This window comes from Pteronotus mesoamericanus, unplaced genomic scaffold, assembly GCF_021234165.1.
Source record: "Pteronotus mesoamericanus isolate MK-2021 breed Mesoamerican mustached bat unplaced genomic scaffold, CSHL_Meso_final scaffold_476, whole genome shotgun sequence".
In the NCBI taxonomy this organism is placed as follows: Eukaryota; Metazoa; Chordata; class Mammalia; order Chiroptera; family Mormoopidae; genus Pteronotus; species Pteronotus mesoamericanus.
In genome coordinates, this window is record NW_026555318.1 from 3,217,669 (window position 1) to 3,241,372 (window position 23,704).

The following is a 23,704-nucleotide window of genomic DNA, read 5'->3' on the forward strand; positions in this document are numbered from 1 at the left end:
CCCCAGTGGATGCCTGAGACTTCGGATAGTACCGCATCCTATATATATTATGTTTTTTCCTACTTATACATACCTATGATAAAGTTCAATTTATAATTAGTCACAGTAAAAGATTACCCATAATAACTAAGATAAAGTAGAGCAATATACTGTAATAAAGTTATGTGAATGACTTTGGAGTCATTATTAAGGAACATAAGGGTTACTCGAGCACAAGCGCTGTGATACGGTGACAGCGGATCTAATAACTGAGACGGCTACTAACCGCTGGGACAGCAGGAAAACTGGAAAAAGGGATGATTCACGTCTTAGGTGGGATGGAGCAGGAAGGTGCGAGATTTCATCACGCTACTTTGGATGGCTCACAATTTAAAACTCATACATTGTGTATTTCTGGAATTTTCCATGGAATATTTTTGGGCCACAGTTGACTGTGGGCAACTGAAATCACAGAGAGTGAAACGCCGGATGAAGGGTGACTATTGCAGCCCGAGGGGGAGAGAGAGCAGTTAGAAGGGCTTCCCTGCAGGGCAAGAAGGAGGCAGCCATAAGGGACAGTTGCAGGGGCGGGGCGGGGCCTGTCCTGGCAGTTTGAGGGGTGGGTGAGTGTAGGGCAGGAGTGAGATGCAGGGCTGCGGGCAATTTGGGGCGGGGGTGCCATTTTCCCTCACAGCCCCTATCACAGTGCAAGTGTGTGAATGCTGTTGGGTGTGAAATGTGTTTCCTCTGTCACAGTCAGGGGAGGGGGACCTTCCTCTGGGTTAGGAGCCAATCAGGGTAAATGGGGTCCTTGGACTGGGAGAGGGTTGTCAGCAGAGCAATGATGGCAGCCCCCTTGGACTCAGAACTCACCCACCTGCCAGGAGGGGATGGTGTCGGTTTGGGAGGCAAACGAGCCCTCCAAGGAGCTGTCATTTAGGATCTTGTGTGGGCACCCCAGGAGAGAGTCTGCCCCGTTTCTGGGAAGGGAACCAGACTCATAAGCTGTCTGTCCTGGGGACCTCATTCGGGGGACCCCATGTTTTCTGTGTTGTCCTGCTGTCTGTCCTCCTGTCTGTCTCCCACCAGTGTCTCTGCCCCTTCAGTCCCTGTTCTTCCTCCAACACCCAATGGCTATCCTGCCTGTCCCCCAGCCCCCAGCGACTGCCCAATGGACAGCTCCTAAGGCTCTGCCTTGCTGTCCCTGTCCCCTCCGCCCCCTGGCCCAAGGCCCCTGCCTGTCCAGCCCACTTTGGGAGCCCTGCCCCAGCCCGTTCCTCTCTCCAGCTCCTCTTCCCCAGCTCTGGGCATTCATTCACGACTTTCCTCCTTTCCTGTCCCTCACCCAGGGCTCCAGCGTGCAGCGGGAGGGAAGCCTCCAGGACTCTGCTCCCTCTGTTTAAAGTCTCCAGGTTGGTAAGCCAGGAGGGAGGCCTCCCCCACCATCCCACTCCCGCTGCTCCTCAACCAGAGGCCCCCCCAGCCTAGAGGGCCAGAAGTGGGGGAGGGGGCCATCCCTGGTGGGCCCAGACCTTTGCCAGGGGAGGGAACAGCAGAGACCTGACTCTGGGGAGGGCACCTTGCCTGGCAGAGAATGTGTCTGTCTGCATGGGTGTGCATGTGAGGCAGTGCGTGTGTGCAAGCCCGTGTGCATGTACATGTGTGCTGGCGGCAAAGCTTCTATGTAACTGGGGAGGGTACAGGAGACAGGAGCCTTCTGCTGAGGGGACTGGTGGCCTTGGGGAAGGGGACCCTTCTCATGGGGGGAGAGAAGCCCATGATCCAGCCATGGCAAGAAGGTGGGGGATGGGAGAAGATGGGACCACATCCGGCCTCAGGACAGCTTTGTTACTAGACACTTGCAAACCTGAGATCTCATTTCATTTATTCAGTCGTTTGTTCATTTCTTCATTTATGCATCCACTCATTCATTCAAAAAAGATTTATTGAATACCTCCTCTGTGCCAGTCGCTGGGCTAGGCTCAGAGTCCAACAGTGACCAGGACAGCTGAGTCAATAGAGCTTAAGGGGCTGTCTGAGCCCACCCGCTGTGGCCTGGGGCTGCGGCCCGGCCGGCCGGCTGACTGTCGAGTCCCTGCGCATCCCAGGGCTATGACTCTCTGTCCACTGATGTCCCTATCCGTCACTGCCCTTTCTGCTGGCAGCTGCTCTGTACTTTATGTCCTTGTAGAGTGACCCTTGACTCAAAGACATCCCTCTCGCAGTGCGCCCCTCCAGGCAGGCAGCGGCCAAAGCCCCCTGAGTCCCTGGGGACCCTGGGGACTACGGGAAGCATTGTCGGGCCAGGGCTGAGGCCACTTCAGCGGGCCTCAGGGGCCCACCTCCGATTCTGTGCCCAGGACCAGCAACTGGGGTTCTGACTTGAGAGTCGGCCCGACCTGGGCTCCAAACCTCATTTACGCTGTTTCCCGGCTGCGTGGCCGAGGACAAGCCACTTTCCCTTTCTGAGCCTCTGTGTTCTTGCTCGTAAGATGATGCAGGAACACCTGCCGAGCACGTTGTTAGGAGTAAAAGAAAAGCAGTGGCTGGTCCAGAGCCTGCCCCCCAGCAGGGGCTGTCCAGCTGCGGGCTCCCTTTCTGTCCCCGCTCCCTGCCCCTGCCCCGTCCTGGGGATGGGCAGGCTGTGCCCTGGGTACTGTCCGGGGCCCGCCCCTGCCCCCACCTTGGGGGAGGGGCTGCGGAGTCCCAGCCTGACGGGTTGGGCCTCTGCTCGCTCTGGCCCTTCTCCAGCTCCCTGAAGGATGCTCTGGCCCCAATCCGGGCAGGCAGCCTGGGGAGGCAGCTCTCTTTGCCACTGTGGCTGCTGCTGCCTTGATGGCTTTTTAATAACTTTGCTCCAAGACAAAATGCAGAGCGCTCATTTGTCTGCCTCTTAATTAAAATTACCGTTTTCCTAAAAGATCTACGGTACTGTTCTCTTCCCTCTCCCATCCTCCGCGGCTGCCAGGAGAAGGCAGGGGTGACTAGAGACCACAGTCCTTCCCCTCTGCCCTGTTCTGGTCTTCAAGGCTGCCTCTGCCTTCCCCACACAAACAGCAAAGGACCCCAGAAGTGTGCTCAGGGGCAGAGAATGGGGAGGACTGAAGAATACTTCCAGAGGCAGGGAGCTCAATACCTCTCAAGACTAACTTTCTATATCAGTAAAGAGGGGGAGCAACCCCACTCTGCCTTAAAACTGAGAGTGGAGTGAGACGTGGGTGGATTTGGGGAAAGCGCCGTGAAGGATTGTTAGAATGATGCCTGGAGTGGGGGAGGGGAGGCACCCGTGGGGGTGGACACAGTGGGGCCAGGCCCTCAAGGTTGAACTCTGGTTGCAGTGAGAAGAGACCTCTGAGCTCCTGGGGGGCTCTAAGAGAGAAGGAAGCCGGGGGCAGGGTGTAGAGGCTGGCAAGGGGTCGGGGCCTCATTTACTTGGTGCTGAGTTTGGGGGGAAAAGTCATCCCTGATAATAATACAAATACTAATGACCCCTAATGTATGAGCCATATATGCTACATTAAGCTCTGTCCATGTGTTCATTCATTTTATCCTCAAAACTGTCCTGTGAACTTGATGATCTTGTCACATTTCGGGGGAGAAGACAGATCAGAGAGGTTAAATAACATGCTCAAGGTTGCACAGAGAGTCCATCCTGGCAGCCTCAGCCCCTCCTCCTCCTTCCGTTTGGCCTTACGCCCTCCACCTTTCTTGGGTCTAGCCTCAGTTCCTCATGCTGTATGTGGAGTGGTGCACCTTTGCCTCACTTCAGAGCGCCTACAAGTAGGATTCCCTTCTGGTTCATGTCACTGAAAATTACTGTATTTGGCCATGTATAATGCACACTATTTTACCCAAATTTTGGGGGGAAAAACAAAGGTGCACATTATACATGGGTATAATGATTACATGCCACGGGTTAGCAGTCCCGTGTGTAATACACACAGAAACGTGGGTGCACATTATACACAGCAAAATACAGTAACTCTGAGGTTCATCTCCATTTTCCTCCCCCAACCCCGTTCCTGGTTAGTCCCTGTGGAGACTGGGAGCTGGGGAAGGGGACTGGACTTTAGAGAGCTCCCACTGGCAGATCTCCTTTGGGTTCTAGCAGAGTTCCATCCCGCCCAGGGAAAAAGACCCATGGGGAATGACTCAGTGGCTTAGCTGTGACAGCCTCTTGGTTGTGAGACAAGAGGAGGTGATCATATATCATAGCTCTACCAATAAGACCACCTAGGAAAGCATTCTGGAAGGTTCTGGAGAAGCGGGAGGTGCTGAAGCCTGGGGCCTGGAGATCTAACACCAGAAAGGACATCCTGAGACAACTTTGTCTCCATCCGCTCCCTGGAGGCCTGGCCTTTCCCTCTGTGAGCCTTTGCTTCCGTGATTCTTCTTCCGGGAGCACCCCCTTTTGTCACCTCCCATTCCTGCCCCTCCCTTCGCCAGCGCCTCCCTGAAGCGCCCCGCCCTGACCCCCTCTGACCGGCCCCTCTGAGCCCCCACAGCACGGTCACATCTCTCGTGGACGCTGGTTCTGGACGCGACAGCCTACTGGTCCACGTTCACTCCTGTGGGCAGCAAACTCGGTGCCTTCAGGGCAGGACGTGGGGAAGCAGCCGATGAGGACAATAGGGGGTGGTGGGGACTGTGGTGAGGAGAAGAGCGCACGTGCCCCTTAAAGGCATTAAAATCGAAAGAGAACATAACAAAAGTGCCACCAGCCAAACAAAATGCCTGTGTCTCAGTTTGGCCCGAACGTGACAGTTACTAAACTGTGATTAATTTATCTCGGCATCCTCAGAGTGCCCAGCACGTCGTATAGGTGTACTATTTGTTTTCTGAGTGAATACATGATCATACATGTGCCACGCACTGCGCTGGATACTTTGCACATGTATTTCTTCCCATTTTCCTAAAGCAGCACCACTTCTCCCATTTTGCTGTTGAGGAACCTGACGGCCAGAGAAGTGAAATGACTTGCTCAGGGTCACCTGTGTGGGAAGTGGCCAAGGCAAGGTTTGAGCCTTGGCTTGCTGTGTCCTTCCCGCTCTGTTTGGTCATGGGTGTGTGTACATGGGACACACGACACGTGCATTCGGTGCCCACCCTGGGCAACAGGGAGGCTAGAGGCCTCACGGCTGACATGCACGGCAGCCTTGTGGGTCGGAGGGGTTGAAGGAGATGAAGGCCACAGAGGCAGGGAGGGAGGAGCACCCCTCCTTCCAGTGCACCCCCCTCCCCCGGCATCCGGTCCCATCCCAGCAGAAGGGGGATGGCAGCGTGGCGACAGGTGCCGTGCTGCAGAGATAACAGTGCTGCTGATTCCCCCGTAATTACTGTCTGATGAGATGCCAAAATTAGCCACTGTGCGAGCATGGGATACAGACACAGGGCAGAGTCAGGGAAAGAGCTAGGAGTGCGGGAGCCTCTCATTCCATGCCTGGGGCCCTCCGGCCGCAGGGCAGGGTCAGCACTGGGGAGAAGGAAGTAGGCTGGCAGGGAGGAAGCACGGTGTGGTTAATACGCATCAGATCCTATCTTGTGGGCTGTGGTTTTCCAGTATTCAAAGTGTGGCTGGGCTATACCCCTGAGATTTCTGGCTGCTGGACAGGGCCTCCCAGGGCCTCAGGCCGCGAACCAGAGAATTATAGGCCGAGCAGCCTGCCCGCTCAGACTGCTGGACACACCCTTCGGTGCCTGGAGCTCGGACCTGCCTTGCTGGGGCTGTGAGGGCCACAGCTGTTAGGAAGGGGCTAAGACCTAGAGCAGACTCCTTGAATCTTTGAATCGCTTTAGCAAGGTTAGCACCGAGGGCGGATGGCAGTGCCTGGAAGGAGCAGGCAGGTTCAGCTGACCTTGCCAGCAGAGTCACCGTCCCAGGCAGGGGGAGCCCAGGCGGCCCCTGAGGCCTGAGGTCAGGGGCGGCCTGAGAGCGAGGAGCAGGGGGTGAGGAGGGGATGCTGCGGTCCCAGAGCAGGGCTGCCTATGCCCTGGGCACTTCTTTCCCTGGCCCTTAGGCCGGAGGCAGGAGGAGGGCTGCTGAGGACGAAGCAGAAAGTGGTCCTTTGGACTGCTTAGACCTCATCCGGACCGTTGGAGTAGTTCTGAAGGTCACCAGCTGAGAGGGGTGGTGACAACAGGGGGCTCACCCCACAGAGGGCAGTGCAGGTGGCTGGGGAGGGGGGCAGGAGCCAGGCCACACAAAGAATGGCCTGAGGTGTTGGGCTCCGGAAAGAGCATTTGGGTTCAGGACCCTCTGTCCTCCTCCAAAGGGAGGAGTTGTGTCCCTGGGTCTCTGAGAGAGCCATGGACACAGACTCTGGGTCACGGTAAGGAAGCGGGAGCCCCACAAGATGGACGTAATGAGGTCCCTGTTCTTGGAGGTGTCTAAGCCCTGGAGGCATGGCGTCCCCGAAGCAGGGAGGACTTGCAGTTCTCCTGCCTTGGCAGAGCCTGGGGCGGAGGCGGGGGAGACTCTGTACCCAGCTAAGGCGTGAGAAGAAGGCTGGGGAGAAGTGGATTCCCAGGGGTTCTTTCAGGACTGTGCAACTCTGTCCCCCCGCCCACCGCCCCACTGTTTCCACCTGGGCCGCGGTGGCCCTGGGGCAGCTCCGCTCCCTGTCCCTCCTCTGGCTTCTCAGCAGTGCCCCGAGGAAGAGCCCCTTTGGCTCTTCCAGACCTTGAAGAGGACGAGTTGAGGGTCTCCGGCTTCTCTGGGGAAGGGGGCTGTGGGAGCGCCCCTTCTCAGGGAGCTGGCTAGACTGAGGAGATGCAAGGGGCTCTGGCCCGATGGCTTGGATGAAGACTCAGGGATGCCTGGGAGGCAGAACCAGCACCTTCCTCAGAAGCAGCAGGGCGCAGGGAAAGAAGGGGGATCTGGGCTGAGAACCCCTGCAGTCGAGATCAGGTTCAACCCTAACCTTGGACAAGTCACCCCTTCCTGAAGCTCTGCTTCCTCACCTGTAGAATTGGGGGGAGCAACCACCCAAGGTGACTGAGAAGTCAATGATGCTGGCTGTAAGAGCTCCTGTAGACCGCCATGCCTGGGGCGGGGCGAGGGGCAGCTCGGGTCTTATGCAGGTAGATGTAAGGGGAGACTGTTTATTTCCCCGGCCTGTGCTCCACCTTCCCAGATCCTGGGAAGGTTCTGGCTGGACAACAGGGAGAGCTTCTCACAGATGCCCCTGGTATCTGGTCAGGCTTTCCAGGTCAGTCTGGACCCAGTGGCTGGCAGAAAACTCGCTGCGTCTCCTGCCTCCTCTGAACTCCAGGCTCCCTTCCTCCTGCTTCGTCCAGTCTCTCATGGTACTAACTTTGACATCCTGCACCCTTGGTTGGCTCGCTGAGCCCTAGAATAATTAACACATGAGAGCACCGAGCCCGGTGTTTCATCCCGCGGTGGCAGGTGGAAGCAAGTCGAAGGCTCTCGGTCCCTGGCTCCGGCGGAGGAGGCTGAGCCCCCGCAGAGGCAGAACACGGGCTGGGTGCCGAGGCCCGAGAGGAGCATCTCAGTCCTTGGCGTTGCCTTGTTGTTGACCATTGGTCAGAATGGTGTGGCCTTGTGGTCACTAGGCCCATCCACTTATTTCAAGACAGAATATAAGCCATTCTGCAAGGAAGCTCTGAAGTTGACAAAGTAGGAGCGGGGCTGAGGAAGTCGCCTTCCTGGGAAGGTGCAGCTGGGCTCCGGATAGGCAAATGGTGTCCCTACTGCCATGTGCTGCAAGCTGGAGATGCACTGACCTGGCGCTGGACGGGGCCCCCATGCGCACTGCAGTCTCTCAGGGGGTCTAAAATATACATGACATGTGTGCGTGGGCACAGCTCCCTGTCTGTCCTTGTGGCATCTAAGATGGCAGAGTGGCAAGTGAGGGTGGCGTCTGTGCGGTAACCGCAGTCCTGCCCGGGGCCCAGGTGTGCCCCTCTGCGTGTAGATGCCGGTGGGGGGTGCAGGTGAGGCGGTTTGTGACTGTGTGTGTGTAGGTGAGCATGTGCTGGGCATGTGGGCCTGTGCGACTGTGTCCAAATGCGACGATACAGGTGTGAGCGAGCAGAAGTATGTGCCTGAGTACCCGGGCAACTGAGCATGTGCTTGGAATCTGGAGGCAGCAGGACCCTGGTCATTCTGGTGGTGGAGGGAGCTGTCTGGGGGCTGGCAGAGAAAAGACCTCCTAGAGAGAGCCTGCCTCCGTCAGGGATGGTGTCACTGAGGAGGCTGTGAAGGGGTCTGGCCAGGGGGAGGCTTCTGTCCGACATTGAGGAGCCCTGGGTGATTCCCGGGCACTGATGGCACCTGCCTGCGGTGGGGCTGGGCCATGGATGGGGTCTCTACCTCTCACTTCCGACAGATTGCGGTGTCTCCTCATGCGAACAAGATTCCTCCCTTTGGACAGACTTTTGGGGCACGGTAAAGGTCCCTTGCCCACGCCCACTGCCCTGGCCTTGGCACCCTGCGTCTGGAGCGCCCCTTGGGAGAGAAGTTTCCCTGGCAGCCTCCTTGGAGCCGTGGCACGGCTGGGAGCAGGGGTGCCTACCTCCCTCTCCCCGCCCCTTTGTGTTTGCGCCTTTTGTTTCTCCGGGCCTGTGTTCCTCTCTGCTGTCTCTCCAAGGAGATGTGCAGCTGACAGGACACCTTCCCTGGGTGTGTGATGGTGGAGATACCATGCGGGAGTGAGCCTGTTAATGCGGCGCCGTGTGGGCGCATGCCAGAGCCGCTTCCAGCTTTCCCAGCAAAGGCTTCAGACTTTAGGGTCCCACCCGCTCCCCTCTGGGTCTCCAACCCTCCCTTCTCAGGGAAGCCAATTAGCCAGATCTCCGTTAGTCGCTAAAAATCAAAACCCTACAGTTTTGGGCCTGAAAAAGTTCTGACAGTGGAGTGAAAGGAAATCAGGCAACCGGATGGTTCAGGAAGGAGCTGTCCACACTCCCTGGGCCAGTGCCTTAGGGCAGTGTACGGTCTGTGTGCCTGTCTGAGTGTTACTAGCGTTGAAAAGCAAAAACAAAAACAAATACAAATGAGAGGACTGAAGCACTCGTCAGTGGCAGAGCTGGGTTTGAACAGAGCTTTCTCATCCCCCATTCAGTGATTTTTGGTAACGCCATAGCTTTGCTTGGTTGGGGGTATGGTGTGCCGGGAGAAGAGGGAGGATTGTCTCTCTGAAATTCTGGCCAAGGGGCTAGCTTGTTGGCTTTTTTGCAAGGAGGGGAGTCAGGATACCACATATGGACCCTAGTTTCTGAGTGATGAGCTTCCCTCTGGCTGGGGTGGGCACCTGGAGGTGTGGCTGGGCTGTGACCCACAGCTCCACTTTCTTTGGGGCCCAAGGGCCTGTGGCATATTTTCCACCTCACTGCTGATTCTTCCTGTGGGGGTTGTTAGTCTATGCTCTCCGGGGGCCCTGCCGCCTGAGGGGCTCCCTTGGCGATTGCTTTCTGGGAAGTGGCCTAGTGGGGTGGAAAAATCCTCGTCCCTGGGTGCCAGGACACCTGGGTTCTGTTTCTGGCTCTGCCTCCCGCCCCTGTGGGACCCGGAGAGGTTTGCTCTGCTCTAGGCTTCCTCCCTGTGAAAGGCGTTTAGCTGGAGAGAGAGTGGGGCGTGGTTTTCAAGATGGAGAAACAGGTGAGCAGAACCGTCTTGAGACATCACTCTCCCCTGCTTCAGATCCGAGAGCTGAGTGTCAGAGGGCTGCTGTGCTGTGTGTCCTGGGGACCGGGGAGCGGGGGATAGGGGCAGCAGGGACTGCACAGCCGTACAGAGCCAGGGGCGCTGGCGGAGATGGTCCTGAGGCCAGGCCCCGCTCCTGACCTGGCCTGTGCGTCTCCGCACCCCTCCCAGGTCTGCCCTGCAAGACCCCAGTCTGGTTGGAGTGGTACCTCTGTCATCATGGGGGCCCCGGCCTGAGGGGACTTCCCACAGAATGAGGGAAACAGGGCCCTTACCTTGTGGCCCCTGAGAGAGGAGGCACAGGCCCTGCCCTTAGTGACAGTCCAGCCTGCGGAGCACACAAGCCTCTGTCCTAGGCAAGCCCCTAGTCCGATGGGGGGAGCAGGGGCTCTGCCCTGGGAGGCGCCCAGTTTGAGGGAAGGGGCCCTGCCCCGGGGGTGCCCCCTCTGAGCAAGAGGACAGAATCAGCAGGAGGAGTCGCCCCGGGGTGGGTGAGAAGGAAATGCTGTCTGAGGCAGCATCTGGCTGGGGCAGTGTCCACCCCACCCCCAGGGCACTCAACAGCGCCGCCCCCTCTAACCCTCTCTCCCTAGGGAAAGCCCCAGAAGCTCTGCTGGGAGCTGGGGAGACCCAGCCCTCCTCCCTACCTGCTTCCCCGCCGCCCCCCTCCATGTAACAGCTTCTCCTAGGCAGGTGAGCCCTCCCTCCCCCAGCCCTGACAACGTCCTTTAATTAGATTCCAACTCGTTTACCAACTAAGTGGCCTTCTGTGGGTTTTAAATCTGTGCAAATTGGTTTGTATTTTTCTGCCTGCGTGAGGCTGTGACTGGCAGTGCCCTGCATTCTCCCCTGCGTCCGAGCCCCCGCTGGGCTCTGTTGTGCCAGCCCCACAACCCACCCGAGCCTAGGTGTCCGGCTTCCCTGGGGTTGGGCGTAGCAGGGCTCCCTGGGCATCAGGGTGGGAGAGACCAGAGGGTCATAGGCCACAGTCTTAGTCGCCTTCTTCCCCATCTCCGCCCAGTCACCCAGCCGCCCTGATCCTCAGTTTCCCTTGCTGTACTACGAGGAGAATCAGCACCCCATCAGGCCCTTCACGGTGGCTCTGCAGATTGGTGCTGGGTTCTGGGGAGGGGGCATCATGTGAGTCACCAGCCAAGGATCACCCTGCTTCTGACGCCCTTTTGCCTTGCCTGCCTTCCCCCCGCCCCGCAGCACCCGGGCAGGGGTCTCTCTCAGGGAAATGCTTCCATCTGGCCTCTTTCCATTTCTCTGTCCTCCCTCTCACACCTGGCGGGGGGCGGGGGAGAGCGGTTCTGGCCTTCCCTGGGGATCCAGTGACAACTGCTTCCCTGGCCTTGCCCCTGCCTCCTTAGTGTTGCTGCTGTCAGTCACCAGGAAGTCACCTTTATTGTCTAACCATCTCCTCCATGCTTTTAAGTCCGCTCCCTTTCCTCCTGGGCCCCCCTCCCGTGGCTTCCCCCCCCACCGCGTCCGCCCTCTCCGTCTTCCCTTGCAGCCCAGACAGGCTCTCCAGAGGTGGCCGGCATTCGGGGGAGGTGGTGCTGGGTTGGTGGGGAATGTGGACACATGGGGGGCAGGCATGGGGTTCTTGGCACCCCCTCTGTGCCAGGAGCTGCACATGAATCCCTGTCCCTAATTCTCAGTCCAGCTGCCTCTTCCTTTCTGATTGCCCTTCCCCCTACAGCCCACCCCCACTTCTGAGGCTCTGGCTAGAGTGACAGGGAGACTCAACAGGGTGCTGGGCATTAGCACTTTGGGGGGATATTACACAGGAATGTTTACAGAAAGGCAATTGCCCGGAAAATGACTTTGGTGGCTGTGGTATGGGGTGGAAAAGATAGTTTTAGAAAACAGACACACATGGGCTTCCGCTCCAAGGACCCACAGACAGACACAGGGAAGGAGGGGCGGGGGCACACAAGGAGCGCAGAACCAGGGGCACCCAAGACAGAGAGGCCCATTCCTTCACAGTGGGTGGGGCAAGGGATGATCCCCTCGCCTGATCTAGGCGTCCAGAGCCTCTGCCAGTCTTGACCTTTGGCCTTTGGTCTCTGACCTCCCAGCACTGTATACTTCATGACTGCAGCGGGCACCCAGCAGGATGAAGTTGTCAGGCACAATAAATGGTGGCAGTCGCCTCGGGGCTCCTCCTGGGTGATTTGGGCTCCTTTTACTTTGACTGCAGACAGTGGGACTGGGGGAGCCTTGAGCTGCAGGTGTGTGTGTTTGGGGAAGGCACTGTGGGGTCTGAGCCAGGCCCCCCACCCTCCCAGCAGCCACCTCCACACACCCCTCCCTTTGCTCTGCCTGCGGGCCTTACTGGATCTAGTCAGGCCCTGTGGGCTTCCTGAGCGAGGGCCTAGCCCCCACCCCTGCCCAGGCAATGGATCGGGATGCACACCTGTGAGGCCTCTCAGCTCCCCGAGGGAGGGACCCTGGCCAGCCTCCCGATTTCCAGGGAGCAGGAGACAGGGACCTGAACTCCAGATCCTGAGCTGCTTGGGGTCCTCACAACAGGGCCCCCAGAATCCTTTTCTCTCTCCAGTAGCTTGTAGCTTCGCTCTTCCCTCTACTTTCTCCCCTCCCTCCCTCCCTTCCCTCTCCCTCCCCCTTCTTCTCTACATTCTCTTCCTTTGAAGATGATGTCATGTGTGAACATTGCCCATCGGCAGCCAGAGTAAATGGTGACATCTGGGTAAATATGCCAGGTGGGGATGGGCTTGATGGCTTACCAGACGGTGTCACTAAAACTTAGGGAATCTTAATTCTCATCATGAGTTACAGTGATCTCATGTAAAAGAAGGCAGTGGAGGATAAAAATAAATCAGGCTCATAAATAAACGTGGAATTTGGAATTGGTGGAACAAATAACAATGTCGCCCTCTTCCCAAGCATCTGTGCCTTTATCTGTAGCTGGCCACTGGGGGGAGCCCACCTCTTCCTGGTCACCCCTGCCTTGGCCGCGGTCCCTAACCCAACGCCCAGGCTGGGAGGGCTGAGCTGAGGGCGACCAGGGCACCCCTTCCCTACCCTTCCCTTCCCCTTATTCTGAGCTGGATTTCACCAGCCCCAGGCATCTTCCCTGAGGCTTGAATCTCTGACTCAAAAACTATGGCTGGCCTTGCACACTGAGGGTCCTTGGACAGATGGCCAACCCCCCAACCGCAACTAATTTCTCAGGCTTCCCCAGCCCCCACCCGTCAGAAGCCTTCAGTCTCCACAGTCTGCCCCTTTCCAAGTGTACCCCCACTCGGCTCCCCTTCCAGGGCCTCCCAAACCTTCCCCTTCCCTCAGACCTCCCTGCCTCTCTGCCTCACCGCCCGAGTCCTTCAATTCCTCTGTCCTGCCCCAGTAGAACCCAGCCCTCTCACCCTCTCAAGGCCTCCTGGATCCCTGCAAGACCCCTGCCCGGATGGCTCCCTCTCCACCCCCCTGCCATTGAACAGAAAGCATCGATCCGCCCAGGGCTGTGGTTCCCGGAGCCGGCAGCCTGCTAGATGGACTCAATAATCCGGCTTTTCACCGGGCTGCTCAGTCCAGGGAGGGTCAGGGAGGCTGTGAGGGCTCGGTGCTGGCTGGAGCGGGCTCCGGGGCAATGAAATGGGAAGGCTGTCCTGCTAAGGCTCCGCTCCGTGCCAGGAATGTCTTTAATTCAAAACAATGTACTTTCCCCTCCATGGTCTCTCCAGTTCCTCACTCCGTGCCCTCGGGCAGGGTTTAGGTAGCATCCCCATTTTACAGATTAGTGCCTTAAGGCTCCCAGAGGGAGAAAAGTGTCGACAGACTGGATAAGTAAACGAACAGCTAACCGAGGGTCCCTCGGGGAAGGAGCTGACTCTACACCCAGGGTGTCCCTGGCCGGAGATTTTCCTAGCTGTGCTCTGACTTCAGGCTCAGAGAGACACATTCATGCCTGAGCCCTGGCACTGCCATGGGCCTCCTTCTGCTGAGGGTAGCAGGACGGCCCCTCGAGCCCAGAAGCGCAGGCCAGTCCCCACGCTGTGGCCCCGCAGAATGTGGCCCCGGGCAGGGGCAAGGACCCCTGGGTTACACAGGGGCCTTAGCTCTTTCCCCAGCCTAGTTTCTGTCTTCATCAAATAAAGCCAAGGATCTGAAAGGTTCTTAAACAGACTAAACATTTTCAAATCATAGCCCTTCCTTCTCTCTACCCCTCAGAGATGGCTGTTGTATCTCCTGCCCCCTCTCCTCTCTTGACGTTCCCCAGAACCCAGCTTCTGCCTCATCCCTGCCCCCACCCTCTACCAAGGCCCGGGCACCTGAGGGCTGAGTCCTGACCTCGGGGAGGCAGGGAGGAGCTCGTCCTTGCTCCACTCTCTGCTCGAGCCTGCTCAGCAGCCCCCTCCCCCACTGCTGCCCACGTGACAGTTACTGGACTGCAGTCACCAACAGGGCCGAAGGAGAATACACATTCACTGTCCCCACGGCGGCTTCCCCTCCGCCCTGCCTGCTGCCCGCTGTAGTAGCTTGGACCCCCTCCCTGCCAGCCCTGCCTCGGCCCCTCTGATCACCCCGGAAGAGCCTGGGGGACCCTGGACCTCTCCATGGTCCCTGACTGTCTCAGGTGGGCACACTTGTTGCTCCCACCCCAGACACCCTGAGATCCCCCTTAGGAGCCAGGGGAGGAGTGCCGACAGGGAGGGGAGCGTTGGGAGGAGCCGCTCTTCTGGGCCTGCCGGGGCAGATGAGACTTGGAGGCCAGTCTCAACGCACCCCTGTGCGTCCAGGGCTCCAGGAGGGCGTGACAAGCCTGGCTGTCTGGCGTACGGCGGTGGTCCCGCTGCTCAAGCAGAGCTGAGCCGGACTCTGGGCTGGGGTTCTAGCAGCAAGGCCGTGGGCAGAATCCGCCCCTGCCTGGGCCAGGGCAGGGCTGCGGAGCGTCCAGGGTCCTCGGCCACAGAGGGCCTCCCCCTGCTCAGGGGTACCCGATGACGGTGCAGCCTCCAGCTGCTGTGGAGGGTGAGTGGGAGAGGGAGGCAGTCCCCTGACTCTGGTTAGGGCTATTTCTTCAGGGCACCCCCATCTCAGCCCCTGCTTCTCCTGGATGACTACTTGGTTACTTCCTTTCAGCCATAGTCACTGACCACCCTGGGTGGCCATCAGACCCTCAAGGGTAGGGACTGGGTCCCTATGAAGATGGCCCCAGGGTTCTCAGCCTCGCTGAGTCAGGAGCTACCTTCGTGAATTTCCTCCCTATCAGAGAACTTTGCACTGGATTAACTGAATATGTGTTTTGTTAGCTCATGTTGAACTTACATAAATTTACTTGAGCCCTGATCAGTGTGGCTCAGTTGGTTGGATGTTGTCCCACAAAGGGAAAGGTCGCCGGTTCGATTCCTAGTCCGGGCACGTGCCTAGGTTGACAGTTTGGGTCTCCATCGGGGTGCAGAGGCTCCCTCTCTGCCTGCCTCCCTTCTCTTCTCCCTAAATATATAAATAAGTAAATTTACTCAAAAGGGAGCCTTATCTCTCTGTCGCCTCAAGGAACGATACCCATGAAATCAGCGGCTGGACTTGCTAGTCGGGGTTTTTCTAATCCTTATGAAAATAAAGATATAACTATTAAACTATTTTTAAAAAAATGCTTCTCCCAAAGTGTTCTCTGTATATCTGGACTTCACTTTGGGAAGCACAACAGAGGGTGGTGACTGTGGGGAGACAGACAGATGCCTGGGGGGACAAGGAGGGAGCGACCCCAGCCCCAGCCCCAGCTCCAGCTCCAGCTCCAGCCCCAGCCCCAGCCCCAGCCCACGGAGGCGGCAGGTAACGAGAAAGAGCACCTAGTGCGGGATGGGGGGTGGGGGCAGGGGCAGGGGTGTCAGTGTTCCATCAGTGAACAACTGCCGCCTTTCAGAAAAGTGTGGTGGGGGGCTGGGGAGAACCTAATAGGTATTGCGGTCAAACCTGGCCTCTGCCGCTCACTGTGGCTTCGGATGCGTCCCCGGGCTTCTCAGACCTTGGCAGTGCCATCTCTGAAATGGGGCCACAGTAACACCCCGTGACAGGGCTCCTGGGAGGGTCTAGGCCATGAGGGTGAGCGGCAGGCAGACCCTCGGAAGCTGTGAAACTCCCTGCCACAGAGGCCGTTTCTCCCTTGGTGTTGGTGGGAGATGCTGGGTCCTCCTGGGCCCTGTCCCTCAGATCTATGAGCCTCAGCTGTAGCCAGGAAATTGTGTGTGTGTGTGTGTGTGTGTGTGTGTGTGTGTGTGTGTGTGTTGGGCGAAGGGTGGCTTTTTCTGAAAACCGGCTGAATTTCTACTTTCCTCCTCAGATAGACTGACCGAGGCCTGACAGCAGGTCTGATGAGCAGCGGATATGGGGGGGAGGGGGCTGACCAGGGGCAGGGCTGGGTGGACCCTGGCTGGGTCCCCAAATCTCCAGCCTCCTCCACTTTTGCCCCAGTGGACCTGTGAGTCAGCCCCTGTGTGGGGGTGCGTGTGTCTCCTGCAGTACCGGACTCCCCCAGACCTAGGCTACACTTAGGGGTGCTGTTTTGAGGTTGATGGACTGTGGGCTGGGGGCGTGTGGGGAAGACTGTGTTTGTCTCCCAGTGGGGTGGCTTCTGGGGACGGGGGAGGCAATCTGTTTTATGCTCAGGAATATGGCCCCAGAGACTCCTGCTACCCCTGGGAACGACTCTAGAACCACTGTCCCCTGCTGGGCTGGGGGAAGGTCAACATTGAGGCTGGAGGGCAGGAGCCAGTAGGGCTGGGCCTGTGGAGTCCAGGAGCTCCGGCCTGGTGAACATGCGCGGAAGGGATTCGGAGTTCTGCACAAGGACCTCAACCCCCGGCCTTCTCTTTTTTTGCTTCTGTACTGTCCTTTGTCCCCTGTGCGTCCCTTATAGGTCTTGAACTTGTGTGTGTATGTTGGGAGGGGAGACTGAAAAAGGGGGGGTCAGGAGGGTCCTGGAAGGAGGATCTTGATCTGTTCTGTTTGCTTTTTTCCTCCGTTGAGTTTGTCCCCAATCCATCTCTCACTGTTCTCTCTGTGCCCAGTCTCTCCTGTCTGTCCATCTGTCTGTCTCTGGGAAGGGAGGGGAAAGAGGGTCCCATGTCCCAGTCCCTGGGCCTCCATCTCCTTGGGAAGCCCCAACTGTGACCTTTGGCTTTGTACCCCGCCACCCATGTATCCTAGTCCTGGGCCCTTTCTAAGGCGACCCCCCGCTTTAGGACAAGAGTGTCCTGGTCCTGACAGCCTGAGAGGAGGCTGGGCCCCCCACCTCCCCTTACAGGATGCTCTTGAAAGGAAGACAGCATAGGCCCCTTTCTACAGCTTTTAGGAAGCATTTAAACAGAAAACTCTCCTTCCTTCCCCTATCCTAACCAGCGTTAGGAAGGAGGAAGGGGGTGTGTGGCTGGAAAGGTGTCCAGGACCCCAGCTCCCAAACCCCCTTTGGCCTCAAAGGCCGGCACCTCACCTGCAGCCATCCTTCCATACCCACCTGCAGAGGAGCAGGAAGCTGAATCCTGCGCTTGCTCTCCACCCTCTGCCGCCCTGGGCTCCTTTTCCGCCCCAGCCCCGCTTCTGCTCCTTCTGTCCCCTAGATGGGGGTGTCTCACCCCGGGTGCCTCTCTGCTGTGCCCCACCCCTCCCCGCAGTGACCCCGACGGGGTGGGGCAGCCTCGGACTGGGCGCGCAGTGACCCCGCTGTGTGTCCTCTCCCCTCCCGCAGATCCGGAGCGGAGCAGCCCCCCCATGCTGTCTGCCGATGATGCCGAGTACCCGCGAGAGTACCGGACCCTGGGGGGCGGGGGCGGCGGGGGCAGCGGGGGCCGGCGCTTCTCTAACGTGGGGCTGGTGCACACGTCCGAGCGCCGGCACACGGTGATCGCAGCCCAGAGCTTGGAGGCGCTCAGCGGGCTGCAGAAGGCGGACGCCGACCGCAAGCGCGATGCCTTCATGGACCACCTGAAGAGCAAGTACCCCCAGCACGCCCTGGCCCTTCGCGGTCAGCAGGACAGGATGCGGGAGCAGGTGAGTGGGGGCCGGACTGCAGGCTGCGGGAGGGGGGGTGGAGGCGGCAGAGGGCCAGCTGGCGGGGGAGGGGTCTGGCCCCATGCTCCCCTGCCCCCAGGCTCATTCCGATTCTGAGGATTCCAAGAGGCGTCTGGGGCTGAGAGGGAAGAACTGGAGAGCTGGGCAGTTGCCCTGCTTAGCCTTCCTGGAGCCTGGGGAGGGAGAAGGTGGGGTCTCAGCCTCCAAACCTCCGGCCTGCAATCCTGGGATTTGGAGCACGGGGCTGGGCAGGGAGAGCCCAGCCTCTAACTCAAGCTGCTGGACTGGGCAGAGGGGCAGGGACGCATGCCTTGGAGGCCAAGGGACTGGGAGGAAGACGGGCGTCTTGAGGATTGTTCGGAACGTGAGGGTTGATCCAGAGGTGGAGTTGAGACACTCGGGGTTGGCACCTCTGTGATGTGGCCCTGTGGGAGCCTCAGTCGGCTGGATTTGATGTGCCCCCAGCGCCTGCAGGGACAGAGCCCTGAACTTCGGGGACCTTTTACCTCGCCCTCCGCCCATCCATTCCCCAAGACTCTGTGTGACTGAACTAGAGCCCACGTGTCTGTGCCTTGGTTTCTCTCCTGCCATCCGTAAGGCTTAGAGAGGAATTGGGGCTGCTGCCTCGGGTCCAGGGCTGGTCTTGCCTCCTTTAAGGGGGGAGGGGCATGCTTCCCTGGTCAACCTCTCCCAGGCCCGTGGGCTCCTGGATGCATCTCTCCATTTGAGTAGGACCTTCTTGTCTGTAGGAAAGTTCTTTCGTGGAACTAGCCTTCTGCTTGCAGTCCCACATTGGTGAGAGGTGCCCTGAAGGCCGCTGAGGCTCAGACATCGCCCACCCTGGAGGAAGGGACCAAGAGGAGGGCGGTGCGCCCCGTGAGCATCCTTTCCATTGAGTCTCGGGGTGTCAGCCCCTGCTCCCATGCCTGTCTGGCTCTGTGCCTCCTTCCCAGGTACTGCTGGGTGTGGCTGGGGAAGGGAAGAGTCTTCCTTCCCCATCCTCACTGCAGGGAATAAGGACGCCTTGGTTCATTTCCGGTACCTTATCTGCCCCCTCATGTCACCCCCAGTTATGCCTGGCTTTTGTCTTTTCCCAGCTCAGAGTTCTCCTGGGAACAGAGTTCCTACTGGGATTAGGGACAGTTACAGATGAAGGGGATGTGGTCTCCGCTCTCAGGGACACGCCCTCTGTGGGTTCCCTCTGCTCTGGCCTGGGAGGAGGAAGCGGGGGCTTTGTGACCTGGATGGGGTGAAAGGATGGCTAAACTTAAACAGAGGGGCACAGTCCGTTGGGAGAGGGTTTGGAGGAGAGGAGATCAGAGGGGCATATGTGGTCAGGGAAAGCTTCCTGGAGGAGGAGGTACCTAAACTAGGCTTGGAAGGATGGAAAATAACTGATGAGGCATCAAGAAAGAAAATGTTATTTTAGAAGGTGTTGGGAAGGGGAGGGGAGCACAGGCTTGAGCGTGGCCGGTTTGGGGACCGGCAAGAGGTCCACCTGGCTGGCGCGGAAGGCTCAGGTGGGCGGGAGGTGTGCGGGCAGACTGGAAAAGTGCGGCCAGTTGGTGGTGGCTAGAAGGGCTGTGGTTGTTTCCCATGGTGAAGACGGGGACACAAGAGGGGCTAGAGGCAGGAGGAGGAGGAGCAGAAGAAGAGTGTGTGTCGTGGAAGACAAACGGGAAAGAATGGGGGGCTGGAGGGAAGACCGAACAAGGCATGTTTGCCACCTGGACCTAAGAGGCAAAGACAGAAAAACCTGGGTGACAGAGAGGAGCACCTTGGTGCCTTGGGGAGAAATGAGAGAGTTGGGAGGGAAATTCTGGGGTAGGAGACAAGAATATGGGAGGAGAGTTTGAGGAGTGGGAGGGCATTCACAGGACGTCTGTTAGGCACCATTTGCTTACAGTTCAGGACTCCAAAGGGGCTGCAGCTTCAGGAGAAGGGCTGAGCACCATCAAATCAGAATGGAAGTGGGACCTGGTGCATAGCGTGGCCACCAAGGCAGAATGGGGTGGGGGGGGGGGGTGACAGTAGGGGAGGGGCCCAGCAACAGCTCTGCATCTGCGGGAGAGCAGAGAGGCTCAGCCGGAGGCCCCAGCACCTCAGACGTCAGGAGGGGTGGCGAGGGAAAGGGCACTGGGGCTGGCCAGGGCCTGTGGGTCCAGATGGGGGTTGAGGGCTCCTTTTTGCTGGTGTGGTGAGTGACGGCCAGTTTCAGAGGAGACTGGAGGTGGTGGGGGGACCGGAGTCTTGGCTGCAGACCTGTCTGGGGAGGTTTGATCAGAAAAAGATGAAGACGGCCAAGGTGGCGGCCGCAAGAGGCAGCAGGCCTATGAGAGAAGATGTGGGCGTGTTTGGGGGCTCCATCCGTGTCTGGCATGTTCTTTGGCATGGAGTAGGCACTCAGTAAATACTTAATAAATGAATCAAAGCACATCCACTCACTATCAAATTCATTCGTTTACTCATCAGCTCATTGACTCGCTCCCTTAGAGTGAAGTGGGCAGGACCTAGAGCCGGTTCACTTGCCGCGAAAAGCTCAGTGCCTAAGCGTAGTGCTGGCTCAGTAAATACTTACAGAATGAGTGAAGACGAGTGAATTTGAAGATGCTGAGGGGGAGGGGCCATGGGGAAAAGTCCTGGAGGAATCAAAAGGGGATGGGCTTTGAGCCTTAAGTGTAGTGTCATCTTGAGGTGGGAAAGGAGTCGCTTCTTCTGAGATGGCAGGAAAGGAAGGTGCAGCGGGGAAAGAGGCACATTGGGGCAAGGACCCTGCGGCTGGTTCTCACCTCTGTCAAGTGGGAAGGGACATCTTCAGTGAGGAAGGAATGGAGAGCTGCAGGGGAGAAGTGGGGAGCAGCTCCTTGGCAGAGTGTACAAGGAGAGGGTCAAGGAATGAGGAAAAGGACCTCAGGAGTACCTGATGGGGACGCTGTTCCCCTGGGCTCAGGGAGCCCCAAATCTGACAGGAGAGAAACGTGCAGAAACAGACCTAGGGCTCTTGTTAGAGACCCAGCCTCCCTAAGGGACTAGCCAGTGTTGCCGGGTCCCTCTGCAGTGTGAAAGAATGCCCCTTCCTGTCCATCACAGCCCCCCAGCGGCTCCTGCTCGCTCCCCCTAATGGGGTGTCCCCCGCTTCGCACACACAGGTTGGCGGCTGGACCGTGGACCCCGTGTGCCTTCTCAGCTCCCTCTGCTCCCACCTCCATGGCGACTCCGCACCCTCCGGGGCTGGCCAGCCGGCCCAGGTGAGTCACCCACCTCCACCCCAACCCCAAACCCTTGTCAGAGTTTGGCTTTGGGGAGGATTTTTTTGGAGGGGGGATATCCAGGACTTTTATTTTACATCCCATTTTCAGGAGACTCTTATACCCAGTATTCGCCCCCTGATTGCCTAATTCCTACAACTCCTTCCCCAAACCTGTAGCAAAGTTTGCCTTTGGGGAAGGAATTTTTTAAGGGGGAATACTTGGGTTTTGAAAAAAAAATTTTGTGTGTGTGTTCTTTTCTCCTTTAAGCAGGAGTCCCTCCCCCACCCTCACCCCATTGGTTTTCAGGAGTCTCTTGTGCCCTGAACTTGATTTCCACCCCACAGCAGACATTTCATCCCCCTACCCCCACCCCACCCTTCCATTTCTGAGCAGACCCAACCTTCCCTGATGCCTCACCGCGAGGAAGTTCTTCATGATGTCTCCCTCTCACCCTTCTTGCTACATTCCAAGGCTTAGTTTCAAAATTTTAAGAGGACGATGGCATCTGGCCATTTGCTTCGAAGTTGTTTCCTGCTTCCCCATCAAGCCCCATTTTCCCTGGTGGGAAGATGGCTCTTCTCTTAGACGGGCGCCCTTAGATGGGGCTTGGGCTCCCAGCTCAGGCCAGGACGTTGCCATGGGAGAAAAAAGAGACATAGAGGCCCAGTTGGGGAGAAGGGGTCAGGGAGTCAGCATTACAAGGAGGAGGGGCAGCGCCAAGGGGGCCCCGACTTGGTGTTCAGCTACAGGTGGCTGAGGAGGTACAGCGTCGGGGAACCCATGATGAGCACGGGCGGCCGCCTCACTTCCTCACACGCCTGGCTTCTCTTGGGGAGGGGCAGCAAGCCGTGACCTCTTTTGAAGAAGTAGAAAACAATGTGACAGCCTAGGGAAGGACAAGTCTCCAGAGCACCGACGTTTTAGCTAAGCGATCTCAAGTCTAGCAACAGATTGGCGTGGCTTGGCCTCACTCACAGGGCATTCAGCCTCCTTCCTTTCCCAGCTTTCTGCCCTCTCTGGACTGAACTTCAGGGAACAAGATGTGTGTGCCCCCAAGACTGGGTGGCAAATGGGACAGACTTGTCCTGAGTGGCCAAGTGCATGTGGAGACCCAAATGGGACTGGAACAGGGGCGGTGATGAGGCAGGACACAGGTGCGCTGTGCCTGGGACATGCAGAGGCCCCCCTGGAGGGGGTGTCTTGGGGTTAGATAAGGTCGGGGTGATGAAGAGGAATGAGGCTGGATGTGGTGAGCTCAGCTGACCCAAGGCGATGGGTTCGAGGCCTGCCCACATCTCTGCTGGAGGAAGGAGGAGAGCTTGAAGGCACCCTCTCCTCAGAGCCTTAGAATTACTGAGAAGAGTGGCTGTGCACAGGATTTGGTCATCACTTGATACTTAGTGCTTACCAAACGCTTCCCATTCCCCATGGCTGAGTCTGAGGCTCCCTTTTGCAAAGCGCAGGACCAGAGATGCTCGGCAAATGCCAGAGTCACACAGCAGAGCAGGATCAGAAGCCATCAAGGACACAGGCATGCTAGGCCTCCCAGGCTTGGCTGGGAACGGAGTCATGGTAGAACTACCAGGGCAACGGTGCACAGCGGGCTGGTGGGTAGAGGCTGTGAGCTCGCATGGCGCCGGGTTAGCGGGCAAGACACTCTCCTCTCCCCAACCTACGCCTGATCTTTGGAGATGGGGGCCTGGAGAGGACCCGGGGAAGGGAGCAGAAGCTAGATTCCAAGCCGCAGCCCCTCCCCCGCTTCCACTAGGCTGTCTAACCTTGCCTCCCTCCTTCTGCAACCCGAGTCCTGGGCTTAGGGCCGGCGTATCGGGTGACCGCGGCGACGCAGCCACTAGCCTCCGCCGCTTCTCGGCGGGGCTGCGCCCGCGGGGCCGCGCCGGGGTGGGGGCCGGAGAGAGGATGTGCACGGCGCCGCGCCGCGCCGCGCCAGGTGGAGTCGTGGTTACCGAGGCGACCGGGGCCCGGGCCCGCTCGGCGGCGGCTCTCGCATTGCAGCAAAGGGCACCGGCAGCGGCGGCGGTGGCTGCGGAGGTGGCCGGGGGAGGGGAGAGCCCGGGCGGGTGGGAGTAGGGGCCACCCTCCCTCCCCTGCCTGACGCGGGACCTGGGGCTCGGGGCATACACCTGTGGCCGCAGGTAAGGGGGAGAGGAGCGGCTGCGGGGGTCGGGGTCGCAGGCTGGGGCTCTGTGGGGAACGGGGACATGGAGATGCGGGGTGCTGCTCAGCGGCTTCGAGGGGCCGTCCGGGGGTGGGGGGTGGGCAGGCCGTTGCGGTTCCAGATCCATGAGAAACGCCCCCTTCACTCCCACACCGCGTTCGCCGCCTCCCGCGTGGGCTAGGCCCCCACCCCTAAATGCGGTGGGCAACCCCTCCCCCAACCTCGGAAAGTCATGACCTTCCGGGGTGCGTCCTCGCCCCCCCCCGTGCCACGCAGGTCCTGCAACTCCCCTCCCCCAACACGCACACTGCATTGGGAAGGGGTGGGAGGTGAGAGCACCAAGAAGCATACCTAGGGGAGAGTCGTGCACGTGCGTCGCGGTGGGAGGTGGCGGCCTCAGGGTGCGTTACGTAGCTCTAGCCTAGGAGGGCGGGTGTTTATGTGGACGCGTGTTCACAGGAGTTGAGAGGTGGGTGTGTGCGCCGGGGAACGCAGAGCCAGGGGATTCAAGAGCAGGGATGAGACCCCCTTGAGGATGTGTCGTAGGGGCTTGAGGTCAAAAGGGGTCATGCAGTCACCCAGCCTAAGGGGACG

The 23,704-nt window shown here is 58.7% G+C and overlaps 1 protein-coding gene across 1 annotated transcript in view; it reads left to right on the forward strand.

The window, feature by feature from the left end:
- Positions 1–23,704, forward strand: part of SRCIN1 (SRC kinase signaling inhibitor 1) — a 66,503-nt gene that overhangs the window by 7,504 nt on the left and 35,295 nt on the right. The window contains 3 exon segments of the mRNA XM_054593719.1: positions 1,329–1,391; positions 17,358–17,659; positions 20,830–20,928. Of these exon segments, the coding sequence (XP_054449694.1) occupies positions 1,329–1,391; positions 17,358–17,659; positions 20,830–20,928 (464 nt within the window).